This window comes from Malus sylvestris, chromosome 2 (assembly GCF_916048215.2).
Source record: "Malus sylvestris chromosome 2, drMalSylv7.2, whole genome shotgun sequence".
NCBI classification, from domain to species: Eukaryota; Viridiplantae; Streptophyta; class Magnoliopsida; order Rosales; family Rosaceae; genus Malus; species Malus sylvestris.
This window is the reverse complement of record NC_062261.1, coordinates 1,814,989-1,833,862: the sequence shown is the minus strand read 5'-3', so window position 1 is coordinate 1,833,862 and position 18,874 is coordinate 1,814,989. Positions and strand designations below refer to the sequence as shown.

The following is an 18,874-nucleotide window of genomic DNA, read 5'->3' as shown; positions in this document are numbered from 1 at the left end:
TTTGTTTTTGGAGTTCCTTCTGTTTTTTTATGACATCTTCCTTTTGGATATTAATTTCAATTTTCCTTTGGTTTTCTGTAACAGTTGCTAAAGAGGTTGAAAATCCTGAATCTCAGTCATTCCCTATCTCTAATTAAATCACCGGACTTTTCACAAGTCCCATATCTTGAAGAGTTGATACTGGAAAATTGTGGGAGTTTGTCCGAGATTCACCCCTCCATTGGTCAACTTAAAAGACTTTCTTTGGTGAACCTTAAAGAATGCGAAAAGCTTCGTTCTCTTCCAAGGGATTTCTATAAGTTGAAATATGTTAAGACTCTTCTTCTTAATGACTGTTTAGAATTCAGAGAAGTGCATGAGGATTTAGGGGAGATGATATCATTGAGAATACTTGAAGCAGAGCATACAGCCATAAGAGAAATACCATCTTCCACAGTTAGATTGAAGAATCTCACTCTTTTATCCCTAAATGGTGTGAAATTAGCTCATGATGCAATCCCTCATGATCTTGGGAGTTTAATTTCTTTACAAGTTTTGGATCTTCGAGGGAATGATTTTCATATCCTACCCAGCCTCAGTGGTCTTACAAAGCTTGAAACATTGAGGTTAAATGACTGCTTTAACCTTCATACAATCCCTGATTTACCAACAAATTTGAAATTTCTGTATGCCGCTAATTGCCCTGCATTGGAAACAGTGCCCAATTTTTCGGAAATGTCAAATATGAGAGAGTTGAAGGTAAATGATTCATCCAAACTCACTGAGGTTCCAGGCTTGGATAAGTCATTAAAGTTCATGACATTGATTGATATGAGTAACTGCACCAATCTCACACCTGATTTTGGGAGGAACATCCTACAGGTATCTCCCCCCCTCTCTCTCATTGTCTTCCTATCGTGCACATGCATACACGAATGCACATTTACATGTATATATATATAAGACACTTGCATTGTATATGTAGGGATGGACTTCGTGCGGATTTGGTGGCATTTTACTCTATGGGAATTTTATTCCTCATTGGTTTGATTTTGTTGGCAATGGCAATAAAGTCAGTTTTGATATTCCCCCGAATGATGGTCGTACTTTTGAAGGGCTGACTATGTGCTTCTTGCACAGATCTGCATTTGAAAGTAATTTTGAATTTGGCATTACTGTTATAAATAATACCAAGCGTACTAAGTTGCAGGCTTACTTTGGCAGCGGATATTGGGATAAGTCTTCAAACTCTAATCTTTTGCACGTACTTTGGCAAGGACAACTATCGAACGATAAGCTCAAATTGCAAAGTGGGGATAAAGTTGAAGTTATAGTACTTCGACTTTCAAGAAAATCTGATTATTATAGGTCACCAATGATAACAATGGTTAATCTAGTGTGGAACAAACCTATGAAGGAAAATACGCATGATTTGGATCAAGCTAGTTATGTTTTTTACCATCAGCCAGCTCGGTTCTATGAGGAGTCATCTGATAATTCTGAGCCATCTAATGATTATGATCTCAGTAATTCCATCGGTAGTACTAAAGCAGTGTATGCTCATGGTCCTCTCAGCCTTGCGCATTCACGTTTTTCCTCGTCTTCTAATACTTTTCCTGCAGGCCATCATATTCAGCCTCAAACTCGTCCTGAGAATTTCGATCTCAATAATTCCATCGGTAGTACTGTAGCAGTGTATGCTCATGGTCCTCTCAGCCTTGAGCATTCACATTTTTCCTCGTCTTCTAATACTTTTCCTGCAGGCCATCATATTCAGCCTCAAACTCGTCCTGAGAATCTCTCAGTACTCTACCCAATGGACGGAGATCCTTGTAAGTTCCTCTCTTTGGCTCTTGATTATTACTGTTCATGTTAAGATAAAAAATCTCCTCTGCAAGACTAAGAAATGATGGATTTCTCAATAGAAAATCTCTGAAATTTTCTCCACTTTCAAACCTTTTGCCATCATTTGCCATCAATGAGAACAATGGTTAATCTAGTGTGGAACAAACCTATAAAGGAAAATACGCATGATTTGGACCAAGCTAGTTATGTTTTTTACCAACATCCAGCTCGGTTCTATGCGGAGTCAGCTGATAATTATGAGCCATCTAATGATTATGATCTCGGTAATTAAATGGGTAGTACTATAGCAGTGCATGATCATGATCTTCTCAGCCTTGCGCATTCACGTTTTTCCTTGCCTCCTGGTATTTTTCTTGCAGGCCGTCATATTAAGCCTCAAACTCGTCCTGAGAATCTCCCAGTACTCTTCCAGCCACAGAGTCCGGCAGTCAGTGGCAGAGGAGATCAGATAGCCGACCCAATGGTCGAAGAACCTCTTACGAGCCTTTCTTTGTCTTTTGATCATTGGAAGCCACAGGGTCCGGCAGTCAGTGACAAAGGAGATCAGATAGCCAACCCAATGGACAAAGATCCTCTTACGAGCCTTTCTTTGTCTCTTGATCATTGGAAGTCACAGGGTCCGGCAGTAAGTGACAGAGGAGATCAGATATCTGGCCCAATGGGGGAAGATTTTGCGCGCCTTCCTTTGTCCCTTCATCATTGGAAGCCACAGGGTTCGGCAGTTAGTGACAGAGGAGATCAGATATCCAACCCAATGGACGAAGATCCTTTTTTTACCTATCTGTCTCTTGATCATTTATCATTTACTTGTTCAGGTAACATTCAACTAAACACCTCGGACTTTTGGCCTTTTCCATTTGGAGAGAGTGAGACCATGAGAGTTGAATAGATTGTAGGGCTGTTCATGTTAAGATAAAAAATCTCCTCCGCAAGACTAAGAAATGATGGATTTCTCAGTAGAAAATCTCCGAAATTTTCTCCACTTTCAAACATTTTGCCATCAATGAGAACAATGGTTAATCTAGAGTGTGAAACAAACTTATAAAGGAAAATACGCATGATTTGGACCAAGCTAGTTATGTTTTTGACCAACATCCAGCTCGGTTCTATTGGGAGTCAGCTGATAATTTTGAGCCATCTAATGATTTGATCTCAGTAATTACATGGGTAGTATCATAGCAGTGCATGATCATGATCCTCTCAGCCTTGCGCATTCACGTTTTTCCTTGCCTCCTGGTATTTTTCCTGCAGGCCATCATATTCAGCCTCAAACTCGTCCTGAGAATCTCCAAGTACTCTTCCAGCCACAGGGTCCGACAGTCGGTGACAGAGGAGATCAGATATCTGGCCCAATGGAGGTAGATCTTCTTGCACGCCTTTCTTTGACCCTTCATCATTGGAAGCCAAAGAGTCCGGCAATCAGTGACAGAGGAGATCAGATAGCCGACCCAATGGTCGAAGATCCTCTTACGAGCCTTTCTTTGTCTCTTGATCATTGGAAGCCACAGGGTCCGGCAGTTAGTGACAAAGGAGATCAGATAGCCGACCCAATGGACAAAGATCCTCTTACGAGCCTTTCTTTGTCTCTTGATCATTGGAAGTCACAGGGTCCGGCAGTAAGTGACAGAGGAGATCAGATATCCGGCCCAATGGAGGAATATATTTTTGCACGCCCCAGTGACAGAGGAGATCAGATATCCGACCCAATGGACGAAGATACTCTTACGTGCCTCTCGGTCTCCTGATCATTCATCATCTTCTTGTTCAGATAACATTCAACTAAACACCTCAGACTTTTGGCCTTTTCCATTTGGAGAGAGTGCCTATGAGAGCTGAATAGATTGTAGGGCTGTTCGTGTTATGATAAAAAATCTCCTCGGCAGGACTAAGAAATGATGGATTTCTCAATAGAAAATCTCCGAAATTTTCTCCGCTTTCAAACATTTTGCCATCATTTGCAATCCGACTCATGTGTCCTGAAGCTCAATTTGCAAGGCACAAAGTTGAAGTTGATCTAATTTTGGCGGGATCTTATATAATTATGTTTCATTGAAAATATTCAAGATTTGGACAAACCTATCAAGGAAAATGTTTGCCCTGCTTTCACCACATATTTCATTAATCTCGACTTGCCCTGAAATTGGAAAAGTCAATTTGAAGGAAATGTTGTGTTTTGTTGTACCGCTAATTAAACAAGGGACGGATTAATTAATGGAAAATGTTAGGCAGATAATCTTTTTAGATTACATTTTGAAATCAAATAATGTAATTGTTGATGGTTAGATTCCATTTTTAATGGTTTAAAAAAATAATTCAATCATCAACCTTAACATCATCATAATGTGATCTATAAATATAGTCCAAAAAGATGATATCTTTAGCATCAACCTTAAAAAATGTCGAATCTCTTTTTTGAACAAAAGATATTATCTACAAATTTGCATATCCAGATGGAAAAATGAACTCTTCGTTGGTTCATTAGATATATTATTAATAACTCCCTATTCGTTCCCTGGATCCCTTGATATTGATATATTACTCCACGTTTGCAAATGATTGATATATTACAACTTTGTTCGACCTCAGAGTCGCTAACTTGCTTGCAATTATATGAATTCGGAGAACTTGTCTAATGGCCGATTTCATCAATCTTCCTCCAAGATTTCAGAGATCTGTCATCGTAGTTGATCCAATATTTCAAGCTAGTAATGCCCTCATCCAGAGCATTAACCATTTCTCGAGCTTTTTTCCTCTTCTTCTTCTTCCGTCGGCTTCCCGTAGAGGAGGCTCAAATATGGCATAGAACCTGCATCCATCAAATATTGCAGACAGACAGATTACATATGAACATTCCCGTAAACAACAAGAAGAAATTAAGAAGCAAGCTTTCGTGAAAACAAAAGAACACCAGCTCAAAAGTTAATGTAAACAGCAACTTACTGTTTACAGGGAAACGCACCGAACTCTGCCCGGAGGCCCTCCTTCACCTTCTTGATTCTATGGGAAACATCAGGCGGTGGAACGGCCCAAACGGAATATGAGTACCGCCTCCTGCAGCTTTCCCTCTTCCCGTCTACCGCCACCATCGCATCTCCATCTTTGTCTGAGCAATTATTCTCTATGCTCTCAGGCTTGTGGTTGCGTCCCCTGACCGAAACTATGGTATTCACATAACCAACAAACTCACCTCGTGTTTCAATGGGAACATACATAAGCTTTTTAGTACAAAGAAGCAAACTACGCGTCCATCATTGTGAACCATAAGAAACTGATTCATTCCACACAATAAGCTTCAAATCAAGGTCACGCCCCAGGGGTAATCGTTGGAGCTCAGATGGTTCGGGTATACCATGAAATACCTCGCGACTCAAAGAAATGATCACTCTCCTGCCTTCTGGGTCATCAAAAGTGTCATAAACAGATATTTCCTTATCTTGCTCAATTCCCAGCCAAAAACACATTCCCTTGAAGCACATCTGGAACCTGTCAGGCCAAACCAAAGTAGTTTCCAAGAATCACAACTGATGGTGTTTACTACCGCTTAGGGTGGAGTAATAAGTCTCACAATGTCATCCGACTCTTGAGTATAAGTAGTGAAGGCCACAAATTTGTACTCGTTAGATTTTGCTATGATATGCCATAACAAGCCAATCGCATGCCAAGCTCTCGCTTTATGCCAACAAGCAACGAGGTTACGACTATCTATGCACATTGTCGTGATATGCCATTGACATGTCGTATCAGCCCTCAGACATATCAAATGCGCAGAACGAGCACGTCAAAACATATCTAGTGCCATTTCAATTGAAGGGCCATGATAAGCCAAGTTAGTGACAAACACTCGACCCAAGGGCACCCTGGAAATAATAACGAGTAGACTGAGCTAGGTGATGACGCCTTTCGGGGACAGTTTTCAAACAAGGAAAAACACGATCTCAGAATATATCTTATCTCACATACTCCAAATTTAGACGAGTTACAAAATTTAAGATTTGCATCATAAATCCAAGCACAAAGGCGATGTTTGAGATCCCAATTCGAACATCATGAAATAAATTTCAAAACAGGCATTGAAATCGAAACTGAAATTTCATAGAATTGAGAGTTGATTCATACAGAAAGAACAAGTCCTTGCTAAAGGTCAAAATCCTCGAGCTTTCGAACCCTGTCACCAGCAACCAAACCCTGAAACCCTAGAACACAAAAACAAAGTCAAACAACAAAAAGCACTAAAATTTAGCATAATTTTCGCGTTCGTTATCTTCTTCGTGAAATGTCAGCGAGAGGAGTGGTATGGCGGCCACTTCAGAGCTCTGCCCCCGGTGAGTTTTCCAGCGCCGGGTCGATTTTCCGATGAGTTTGCCAACATCATCAATTAAATATTACCGTCATCCCATTGGTAACCACCCTGTCCATATGCAGGCCCTGAATCCAGAAGTTCCCTGAATTCAGAAGGCCATATGGGTGGGGCAGGGCGATCACCAAGAGGATGAGGGTAATAGTAGTATTCTGCAACAGCGACTCCGGCCCCCAGACTCAGGTGTGCGAAATTGAAGGTTAACGAATTATAGGCAGCCATCGTGCTCATTTCATAGGGTCTGTAATAACTAAAACCCTAGACGACGCCGACAGAAGAAAGGCCTTCTATTTACTTTCACCCGAAAGCCCAATGGACAACTTATCCCAGCCCACATTAATTCGGCCCTTAAATGCAAGTATTTGGGTCTCCCGTTGTTGTTGCTTGTACATCATCATTCTTTCTTTCTAGCACATCATTTTTTTTTAAGGAATTTTAACAAAACATTCCCGGTATTGTTTACTTTTAATGAAAAATCACATTTTTACCTTTCTCTTGTACTATTCACTACACATGTATTTATCATTTTTCATTAAAACTAATATTTTTTTTTATTTTCAAAAATACGAAAAATGATCCTTAATTTCCTTCACAATCTAAATTCAAAAAATCCTTCACAATCTAAATTCAAAAAAATCATATTCATCTGAAGAAAAAAAACCGGGTTGGGGGTTGGGGGGGGGGGGGAGCGCTTTCGAATCATACGTGTGAAATTATACTAAAACATAAACGTCTCGTAGCAACTCCTCATTTTTCAATCTCATTTCATTAATTTTGTATCAAATGCAAGAAAAATTCAATCACTGACCAAAAAAAAAAAATTAAAGTTTACAATCCACACAGAAATCCCAAATTGCAAAACAGTAAAATTCAACAGACACCACCATTCATTTCATCATTCCAAAATAATTTGAGATTGGATACATACATGTCATTAAATCTGTCCGTCCTCTTAATACCAAAACACCACCAATCAAATAGTCAATTTTGTGACAAAAAGTTTGGAGCCATAAACTGAAAGTCGTGACCTAAAACTTCCAAATTCATTGTATTTGTAGTGGCCGAGCTTAATCTATACCAGAGAATACTTTAGTTCCAGGAACGACGTCGTCAGGGATTGCCGGGATATAAGAGTACTACACAGTTGCTACCTCACTGTGACCGTATGTGAGCCAAAGTTTCCAAAGCCGCCGACTACTCAAATTCCTCGTAAAATCCTCCCCACGGAAATTCTTATATTGAAATTGCATTCTTCTCAAAGAAATATATCCCGAAGACGAATTTCATTGAGAGGCAATCATCGCTAGTTTCTCCCAAGGGCACGATCCCTCAAGAAAGAATGTATTTCAGTCAATTTAATGATGGTCGTGGCCGGGGTCAATGAAGAAAGCTCCCTTCAACTTAGCGTTCTTATTTTTTTACCACATTAATGTACTATTTGACATGACAAGTGATACATATAAATGACATCCGATTAAATAGAAGATTTAAATTATGACATTGCAGAATAAAAAAAAAACAAAAAAAAAGGAGCTAAAAGTTAAATATTGTCAACTTTTCCTAGTTTGGCTAATTCATTGAAGTTTTTAGAGTTATTAAAAATGCTTTCAAACAATATTCTCAAAGCATTATGATGATGTTGGTAGAAAAAAATGTAAGTGCTTTTAAAGGATAGAATTTTACTAAAATTTTTGACGTTGCTTCTAGTATCGTGCTTATATACAAAAATGGCTTTTAGAAAAGAAAAGTGACAAACAGAAGTGGTTTGTAAAGTGCTTATCCGTTTTACAAAGTGTTTTTTCATAGAGACCGGTTTTATTTATAATACAGCACATAGATTTTGGGGGTTTGTTGGTATGGTAATGTTTACTAGCTAATGGTGGCTAACATATAAGTTAAGGGCTCATCTATTAGCGTTTTACAAACAGCTTTGAAACATGAAAATTTTATCACATGCTTTACAAGGACCCATCATTAACAACATCAATACTTTCTATCGACTTGAATTTTCCTACATGCACAACACTTCATATGTGAATATCTTATCACAAAAAACTTTGATATAATTAGGAGTGAAAATTGCACAATATAAGTCATCTTTAATTTTGACAAATTTGATGTGAGATCCTTGTACTCTTCAACATGTATAGGGATGGATTTCTTGTGGATACGGTGACATTTATCTCAATTGGATTTATGGTATTTTTGAGTTGTTTGAGTTTGCTTATGAGGAGAATGTAGCCGACTTTGTTATGCTTAAAAGTGATGATTGTCATTTTAAAGAGTTGATTGTTTGATGTATTTACTCGTTAAGTGAACAATATAAATGTCATCTTGAAAATATTGTTATTAATTATACCAGGCGTACTGCTTTGCATGCCTTGATAACATTTACCTAAGTAGTACCAAAATCTTGTAGATGCGAAAGGGATTATCTTTAGCAGGGAGAGATATTGAACGATTAGCTGATCAATTTAGCCGGTTGACATTGCAGATGAAGAAAGGGATTATGTTCGAATCCCTGCTTCTTAATTCACTAAATTAGGAGATTCGTGTCATTGAAATTTGGTTAAACGATTGAAATTATTATAACTTTTAAATTAGACCCCTGTTTGTAGCCGTTGGATCAAATTTCAATGACACGGATCTTCTGATTTGATGAATTAGGAAGAAATAATCCAGAGAGAATCACTTTCCTGCAGATGAAATAGGAGGAGGTAGATCTTAATTGTTTCTACCCTCGTATTCTTGAAATGAAATGTTAGGAGGACTCGTTTCTGCCAAACTAAAGATTTTTCAATGTGATCGTCACATGAGACAGTATACTATGTGTTCCTATATAAATGGTGGGATATGTGTGTTAAAAAGTTAATAACTTAAAAATTAAAATTTTTCAGTACTCATGTAAAAACATGTGATATACCATACGGGTTTCTATTACAACTAAAAATTTCTCCCGCCAAACTCCCTCATTCAACTCCACGTGTAACTGAGCCTCCATAATTGATGGTGAGTCTGGACCTCATTGTTAATTTACCTCATTGTTAATTTAATAAAAAATACCATTAAAAATAATTATTCTCTCTCTCTCACCCTTCCCCTTCCTCTTCCTCCATCTCGATAAATCCAAGAAAACCAAAGTACATTTCCCTCCGACGAGTTTGCCAACATCATGAATTAAATATTACCGTCATCCCTTTGGTAATCACCCTGTGCAGGCCCTGAATCCAGAAGGCCATATGGGACAGGGTGATCACCAAGAGGAGGATGGTAATAGTAATATTTCTACGGCGGCTCCGGCCTCCAGACTCCGGTCAGGTCTGGGAATTGAAGGTTGATGAATTACTGGGGCTATCGTGCTCCTTATAGGCTCTGTTACAACTAAAACCCTAGACGACGCCGACGGAAGAAAGGCAACATTAATTCGGTCTCCCGATGCTGTTGCTTGTACAGCATGATTCGTTCTTTCCAGCACATCATTTTTTTATGTTGAGTGGTTGAAGCATTCGAAAATACCAAAAATGATCCTTAATTTCCTTCACAATCTAAATTAAAAAAAAATTAAAAAATTGGACAAATTGGTAAAAAAAACATAACTAAACATAAAACTGTATTTAAAAAAAATAAAAAAAAACAAAATATGTAAATAAAACCCTAGACGACGCCGACGGAAGAAAGGCGTAAGACGACGCCATCGGTACTCCTCTCTATATTCTTTCCGACTTCTATTTACTTTCACCCGAAAGCCCAATGGACCACTTATCCCAGCCAGCATTAATTCGGCCCTTAAATGCAAGTATTTGGTCTCCCCATGCTGTTGCTTCTACAGCATGATTAGTTCTTTCTAGCACTTCATTTTTTTATGTTGAGTGGTTGATGAAGCATTCGAAAATACCAGAAATGATCCTTAATTTCCTTCACAATCTAAATTTTAAAAAATAAAAAAATTGGACAAATTGGTAAAAAAAAAACATAACTAAACATAAAACTGTATTTAAAAAAAATAAAAAAATAAAAAAACAAAAATATGTAAATAAGAACTAGAAACGTTCTGGTTCTGTAGTGAAAAATCAATAATAAATAAATAAATAATAAAAGTAGAAAAGAAAATGAAAAAGTGAAAAAGTGAAAAAGAAAAAAAAAAGAAAAAGTTTACGTGTTCAACCTCAAAGACGACGGAGAAAAAACACAAACGAGTTAACAGTTTTCTCCCAAGGATTCCCACAATCTAATCTTAGTTTAATGTGAGATCCAACAGTAACTACCCACTTACCATCAATGTTTAGAGATGAATAATCGGAAGGCAACCAATTTTCGTTTTCAACAGTCCTCTTATTAAGCTTTTCTCATTTTTAGTTCATGTGGATATTACTTGGCATGCATGCACACTTTATATTTCTCACATTTTTTTTTCCAATTTCCTAATGGAGTGGTGTGCTGTGTGCCTTCTTAGTTCGACAATTAGGATTTCATGCTATTATTTTTTTTATATCATTTGAATTCGAACTAATTAATTGATAGAAAGAAAACAATTAATGCAACACATCTTAGATATGTTAATATGGTGAAGCTTCGAATATAAAGTTGAATTTGTATAAAGTAATGAATTTATATTATTATTTTTATATCATTTGAATTCGAACCAATATAACTACCCACGTACCATCAATATTTAGAGATGAATAATCAAAATACAACCAATTTTCGTTTTCAGCAGTCCTCTTATTAAGAGTTTCTCATATTTTAGTTCATGTGGATATTACTTGGCATGCATGCACACTCTATATTTCTCACATTTATTTTTCCATTTTCGTAATGGAGTGGTGTGCTATGTGCCTTCTTAGTTCGATAATTAGGATTTCATGCTATTATTATTTTTATATACGATTAGCTAATCAATTTAGCCGGTTGACATTATAGATGAAATAGGGGGAGGTAGATCTTAATTGTTTCTACCCTCGTATTCTTGAAAAAAAAGAACACGGATGCCCTTTGGATCCATTATGTGGGGGTCATAAGAAATCTCATATCTCAGCCGTTTATTGTATATCGTCCGGTTAATTTTTATCAGATACTATTTGTGTCTAATTTAAAATAATATAAGTAAAATGATTTCTGACCACATGATTTCCGATGTACGGCTGAGAATGGATCCGAATGGAATCCATGTTAGAAAAAGAAATGCTAGCAGGACTCAGTTCCGCTAAACTCCCCCATTCAACTCCACGTGTAACTGAGCCTCCATAATTAATGGTGAGTCTGGAGTCTGAACCTCATTGTTAATTTAATAAAAAAATACCATTGAAAGTAATTTTATTCTCTCTCTCTCTCTCTCTCACCCTTCGCCTTCATCTCGACAAATCCAAGAACACCAAAATACCATTAAAGTGATTTTTTTGTTTGTTTGTTGCAAGTTGAAGAAGGATATATTATTTTTTTTCAATTGCTGAGTTTTGTTTCTTCCTCATAAATTTGCTAGCTCTTTCTCTCTCATAATATTGTTTGTTTTCCAACATCCTGTGACGTGTCGGACGGCTTTTCACGGTTCTATTGCGTGTCGGACGGCATCATTTTAATATTCTTCTGGGTCGTGGCATCATTTTAATAGTCTGTCGCTTTTCAGGCCAACACGCCAACACAAACACAACTATTGCTATTTTTTTCAGTCTGTGATCTGATTCTGAACCATTGCTAAAGCCAAACGGTGGATACCGCCATGACAGCCCACGAAGCCTCCTCTTCGTCCTCCTCCAAGTCCAAACTCTGGAACTACGACGTATTCTTGAGCTTCAGGGGTGAAGACACGCGCTATGGCTTCACGGGCCACCTCCATGCGGCATTAAAAGACAGAGGGTACCAGGTCTTTATTGATGAGGACGATCTACCAGGAGGGGAAGTAATAAAAGATAAACTGTTTCGTGCAATCGAAGAGTCGAGGATCTCTGCCATTATCTTCTCAAGGAGATATGCGGATTCGAGTTGGTATCTTGACGAGCTGGTGAAGATCATGGAGTGCAGAGTCGAACTGGGGCGACATGTTTTACCAATATTCTATCACGTTGATCCTTCGCATGTCAGGAAGCAGGACGGAGATTTAGCCGAAGCATTTCAGAAGCACGAAAATGACATCCGTGAAGAAAAAGATGACAATAAACGTGAAGCTAAACAAGAAAGGCTAAAGCTGTGGAGAGAGGCTCTCACAAAAGCTGCAAATTTGTCTGGCCACCATCTTCAAATCGCTAACAATGGGTAATCATTCAGCTGCCTTTCAAGATTTAAGTTGTATTACTCTAATTAACATGCTTAATTAATACACCTTAATCTCTCACGTTGATCCGTCACAGAAGCTACAAATTTTAGTGAATGACTTAATCTCTCAATTAATTGACATGCTTAATTAACATTTTACATAATCTAAACATTCATTCACATGCTTAAGGAATACACCTTAATCTCTCATAAGTAACCTAAACCGTAATTGGAGTTTAATTCATACGCCTGACTTTTATTTATCAATTAATCCTTTTATTCAAGTTCGTCATAAAATCACATACTAGCTAGTAGGTAGTTAATATACAAATTAACTGAAGGGAAGAAGGAAAGAAAATTGTTTATGCACTGATATCTCCTACCGAGCTTTCATTGAGTCCCACTAATGCCTACGAATTCAATTTTCAGGGGCGAAGCAGAGTTCATTAAAAAAATTATTGACGAGAAAATTTGGGAATGGCTCACCAGCACTTACGAATTACATGTGACCAAGCACATAGTTGGAATCAATTCACGTGTTCAAGATATTATCAGTTATCTTTCAAGTGGTGGATCAAATGAAGTTCTCATGGTTGGAATTTGGGGGATGGGTGGATTGGGTAAAACAACAGCTGCCAAAGCCATTTATAACCAAATTCATCATAAGTTTGAATTCAAAAGTTTCCTTGCCGACGTTCGCGATGCTACAAGTATACATGATCTGGTTGATTTGCAAAAAAAACTTATTTCTGACATCTTGAAACAGACGCAAGAAATAAGTTGTGTTGACCATGGTATCGGTCTGATAAAACAACAATTTGGACATAGAAAGATACTTGTCATCGTGGACAACATAGATAAAGAGGAACAACTGGATGCAATAGTTGGAGGTTATGATTGGTTTGGTCCTGGAAGTAGAATTGTTATAACGACACGAGATGAACATCTACTACAAAATGTGAACAAAAAATTTCAGGCCAAGGAAATGAATGAAGAAGAAGCTCTTGAGCTATTTAGTTGGCATGCCTTTAAAAATAGTTGTCCTGATCAAACATATCTTGAAGTTTCAATAAAGGTTGTTTCTTACTGTGGAGGTTTACCACTAGTGCTTAAAGTTTTAGGATCTTTTTTGACTAAAAGATCGTTGGCAGAGTGGAAAAATCAATTGGAGAAATTAGGAACACATCTAGATGGAAAACATTGGAAATCAACTCAGAACAAGTTATGAAGGGCTAGATTATTACCAGAAGGCTATATTTCTTTACATATTTTGTTTCTTTATTGGAGAGGACAAGGACTATGTTGCAAAAATGTTAGATCGATGCGGATTTTTTGGAATAGTAGGAATCAATGTCCTTCATGAACGATGCCTTGTAACTATTGAGGAGAATAAGTGGAATACGGGGACTATGCAGAATGAGTTGAATGTGCATGATTTGCTTCGAGAAATGGCCAAAGTAATCATTTCTGAAAAATCTCTTGGTCACCCTGGAAAATGGAGTAGGTTGTGGAACAGTCAAGAGGCCGCCGAAGTCTTGAGAAATAAATCTGTAAGTACATTCCCAATAAAATTTTGCATAATGCATCCTGCTCGAAAACATATATAACCCACGTATGTCTATTGTACACTAAACAACATTTATGTGTAAATATAATTCACCGTAGGTGATTTTGCCTAATGAATAATAATACATGTAAATATATACAAATAATCCGTTTCTTACACATGAATATAACCTTTTGTTAACAGGGAACTGAAGAAGTTGAAGGACTTGCTCTATATTTGCCTTATGTTTGGAACCTGCCTAGTTTCAATACAGAAGCATTTGCCAATATGAAGAAACTGATTCCTTCATCTCAAAGATGTTCAGCTCAATGGAGAATACAAACATCTTCCCAAAGAGTTAATATGGTTGTGTTGGGTAGGATGCCCTTTAAAGTCCATACCAGATGACTTTTTTGATCAACCAAGACTAGTTGTTTTAGATATGCAATTTAGCGAACTGGTACAAGTTTGGGAGGGTTATAAGGTACGATCAATTACACATGATGATGTTCTATTTCTGTTTGCTTTTGGATTTCCTTGTTTTTTTATGACATCTTCCTTTTGGATATTAATTTCAATTTTCCTTTGGTTTTCTGTAACAGTTGCTAAAGAGGTTGAAAATCCTGAATCTCAATCATTCCGTATCTCTAATTAAATCACCGGACTTTTCACAAGTCCCAGATCTTGAAGAGTTGATACTGGAAGGTTGTTGGAGTTTGTCCGAGATTCACCTCTCCATTGGTCAACTTCAAAAACTTTCTTTGGTGAACCTTATAAATTGCAGAATGCTTAGATCTCTTCCAAGGGATTTCTATAAGTTGAAATCTGTTGAGACTCTTCTTCTTTCTGGATGTTATAAATTAAGAGAAGTGCATGAGGATTTAGGGGAGATGATATCATTAAGAATACTTGAAGCAGACTATACAGCCATACCATCTTCCACAGGTAGATTGAAGAATCTCTCTCTTTTATCCCTAATATGTGTGAAATTAGCACATGATGCAATCCCTCAGGATCTCTCTCACTCTTTCCTGAATTCAAAACCCTAGAGGCTCCAAGTCTAGAACAAAGCCGCAAACGCCAACTCCTTCCACCTGACGAAGACCTCCCAATAACTCAAGGTAAAAAGTAAAAACTTGTTTCTCCACTGTCGTAAAAAAAGAAATTGTTATTAGCATTCTAAAAATCTCATTCAACACTCTAAATTTTTTATATAAGGAAAGAAAAATACACGAAGTGTAGAATGAAATTTTTGGAATGTTTCCCATAAAAAAAATTTCACCTTTTTCATTTTTTTTTTTGAATTGTTTGTTTCCCAGATACATTGTATGACTTGTTCTAAATTACCCTGCAACACTCTTTGGGATTGTTTTTTTTTTTTAATGAATAATTTTGGGAGATTGATGAAATCAAACGCATAAGACTTGTTCTAATTTTACTTTTGATGATTTGTAAATTTGGTGACCATATAATGGAGAGCTGCTCTCTTAAACTCAACTTGATTTTCTTTTTAATTTGCACAGAAAGAATAATTTCTTGTCTGCAGCTAGTTATAATTTAAATTCGACTTCATTAGGCACGAACACAAAGCTTAATTACCACAAGAAGTTAAACAAATGAGCAGATTTTGGAGAAAGAAAGTAAAACTAACTCCAAGATGTAAGGCAGCTCAAACCAGTTTGTAGTACCTATACAAGTAGAAAGATTGTTATTCTAGTAAAAACTCAAAGGGTTGAACAAAGATTAATTTGCATCTGTTTTGATCCCAATTAGTTTTGGATCTGATGTTGAATAGCATTTGCAATAATTATTCCCATATGAATTAATGTCGAGAGAAATTGGTGACGTTGTCCAGCAATTCCAGTTTCGGGACCTCCACACCCACCATACCCTGGTCTAGGAAACTTTTATCTTCATTCAATACTGTCATACGGTAGGAAAAGAGATAACGCTCCGGTAACTTGGCCTTCTTGTTCACTAGAAGTGTCCTTAGGCCAGACACCTTATCAGTTGGGTTGACGTGTGATGTGTACCGACTCTTTCTAGCTGCCATTCTTTCCCACAATCCTACTTTGATTTCAATCTTTTTTGGTGCTGATGTGGAACCACCCACTAGTTCACTGAAAAAATAAGGAGTTTAGAGAGACAGAGAGAAAGACAATTAAAAGCATCTGACATAAAATAAATAAGGAAATTTAAATGACACTTAAAAGAGAGAAAAAACAAAAAAAAAATAAGGGTGCTTTAGGTTTTGGCCCTTACAACTCATTATTTCTAAGTAAAAATCCATCTATCTTTAAAGATCCAGTTTAAGCCCAAATTTAAAATTTGCAAATATATGAGAACACTATTGACCTATTAATACAATTTATTTACACTCATGCCACTCATACTTTATGGTCCATTTTCCAAATTCCTAAATTTATGCAAAATTAAAAGTAGTAGAAAAAGTGAAATAAAATGTAAAAAGTGTTTGCATTAACCGTATCCATGTCAAACTAGAAAAGTAGTTTTTTTTTCGTGATATATTTTGTAGCAATTTTACCCATATTAATTGGTAGGTAAATTAGTATGTTCCAATTATTTAAAAAAAAATAGGGTTCTTTAGATATAAGCCCATGCAATACTTATTTCCTTAACAAAAACTCATCTCGTTTTAAACATCCAAATAAAACCCAAATTTGAAATAAATTGCCATGTAAACAAATAAATACCTATTATTTTCAAAATATTTACAATTGTGCCACAACACCCTAATTATGTTGATGAATTTAATTACCACCATAATTATAGCAAATAAGTGCTTTATTATTACAAAAGTATCTACTTTATACTTGTCTTACCATCATCTGTTACATTTCTTTTATTTGTTTGACAATCATTGTACTTAAATTATTTTGCATATATACGTTAGACACATTTTGTTGTTATTATATATGTGTGAAATAAATTACCTATATTTTTAAGTAGAATAAAGGTAATTAATTAACTTTGAATCAATTGGCTAAAAACATCCTTTGATTTTGTAGGTAAATAAATTTTGCATGTATTATTACATATAGGCACATTTGTTATTATTATGTGTTGTTTGCAATCAATCAACATTCATTTATTCAGTAGGTAAATTACAAAAGTATCCACTTTATACTTGTCTCACCATCATCTGTTCCATTTCTTATATTTGTTTGACAATCATTGTAGGTAAATTATTTTGCATGTATACATTAGGCACATTTTGTTATTATTATATATGTGTTACCTATATTTTAAAGTAGAATATAGCTAATTAATTAACTTTGAATCAATTGGCTAAAAACATCCTTTTATTTTGTAGGTAAATTATTTTGCATGTATTATTACATATACTAGGCACATTTGTTATTATTATGTGTTGTTTGCAATCAATCAACATTCATTTATTTTTTAGGTAAATTATTTTGCATGTATTATTACATATGTTAGGCACGTTTTGATATTATTATATATATGTGTATGCAAATAGCTTAGATAACTTTTGAATCAAACAATATTTATTTATTTATTATGTAGGTAAATTATTTTGCATGTATTATTTTACCTGGAACTTATATTGTAATTTTATATATGTAAGATATTGGTAATTTTGAATAAAATAACATTTGTATATTTGTGAAAAAATGCTAATTTACTTGTTAGAATTATTTGAAAAGGAAAAAAATGCTCATTTTTACATAAATGTGAAAACAATTATATAAGGAAACAAAACTCTAATGTCATGTAATTTTTGTTATTAATATGCATTGAAATCATGACACTCAAAATTTTCTTTTCCAAATCTGCATAAACATTTCAAAACGTTTAATTGAATGAAATAATATAACATAAATGTAGATAACAAGTAATAAACCCAAAGTCAATAATATTAGGGGTAATTCAGACATCCAAAAATACCAATTTTGCCAAGTCATACTTAATTATGGATATTGCTTAGTTGGAGCCTAGTCATTGGGTTTTTATTAGAAAATTTTACAATTGGGGGTTTTAGTTAATGAAAATTGAATTCCAAGGGGTATACTCATATTACCAAATTGCGTACCCTGCAGAATTATTACAAAGGAAATCTTGAAGCCATTGCGCATGCTCCTCCTGCCACAAAGACCCCTGAAAATACAGCTCCACTAACTCATCTCCCAAGCTCCTGCAACACAAAAACAGCAATAACCAAAAGAAATTAAACCAATCAAACTTCCCTGTGTGGTACCAAACAAATGAAAATCAAAATTCTCCAAACAACAGATTTACCAATCAATTGGATCAACGGGATCAACTGGAAGTTCGCCATTGTTACCGAAGGTATTCATCTCAAGAGTTTAGGGCTGAGGTCACTCTCAGAAGCTAGGGTTTTCTCCCTTTTATTTCATTTATCGAATGAGTTGGAGATTATTTATAGTGTAAAACCCAGACGTAGAGAGAAAGAGTGGGTGGGGTTGGACACCCACTTTATTTTATTATTTTTTATTAAGTTGCATGGTCAGATGGGTCTCCCTCCATTGCATGCTTGCAAAACCGAAATCTCACTGTTCATTGCCCCGTAAAGGTTTGGATCAATCAACATTCCCTCATCATGCTCCCCCCAGAAAATTGTTCGTGCCGACTTAACAAAATAAACTTGTCTCTCACTCTCTCTCTCTCTCTCTCTCTAACATATTTTTCCATGGCCAACGTCTTCGGAAGAAATTAAGTCCATGCAACTTAATAAAATAATAGAAAACTTTATTTTAATACTTAAAAAATATGAGTTTTAGACTATAACCTTGTGTAAGATTAAAATCCAATTTTAGTCCCTAGTACATTTAATTATCTCATTTATTAGTTATATTTTAATGTTTTATTTGTCT

The 18,874-nt window shown here is 36.0% G+C and overlaps 2 protein-coding genes and 1 pseudogene across 2 annotated transcripts in view; 1 reads left to right on the top strand and 2 right to left on the bottom strand.

Moving 5' to 3' along the window:
* The window catches only part of LOC126592363 (uncharacterized), a 212,057-nt gene extending 208,271 nt beyond the window's left edge, over positions 1-3,786 (top strand). The window contains exons 14-18 of the mRNA XM_050258055.1: positions 85-861; positions 965-1,505; positions 1,602-1,811; positions 2,205-2,660; positions 3,097-3,786. Of these exons, the coding sequence (XP_050114012.1) occupies positions 85-861; positions 965-1,505; positions 1,602-1,811; positions 2,205-2,660; positions 3,097-3,590 (2,478 nt within the window). The 3' untranslated portion in view covers positions 3,591-3,786. The remainder of the gene's footprint in view (positions 1-84; positions 862-964; positions 1,506-1,601; positions 1,812-2,204; positions 2,661-3,096) is intronic.
* Positions 1-6,401, bottom strand: part of LOC126592446 (uncharacterized) — a 94,901-nt pseudogene extending 88,500 nt beyond the window's left edge.
* LOC126592482 (uncharacterized) lies at positions 4,235-5,141 on the bottom strand. The gene is made up of 2 exons (XM_050258167.1): positions 4,786-5,141; positions 4,235-4,651 (listed from the first exon to the last, which is right to left on the bottom strand). Exons 1-2 carry the CDS (start codon positions 5,055-5,057, stop codon positions 4,543-4,545), a joined length of 381 nt encoding a protein of 126 aa, XP_050114124.1. The 5' UTR covers positions 5,058-5,141; the 3' UTR covers positions 4,235-4,542.
* Positions 6,402-18,874: the final 12,473 nt, after the last annotated feature.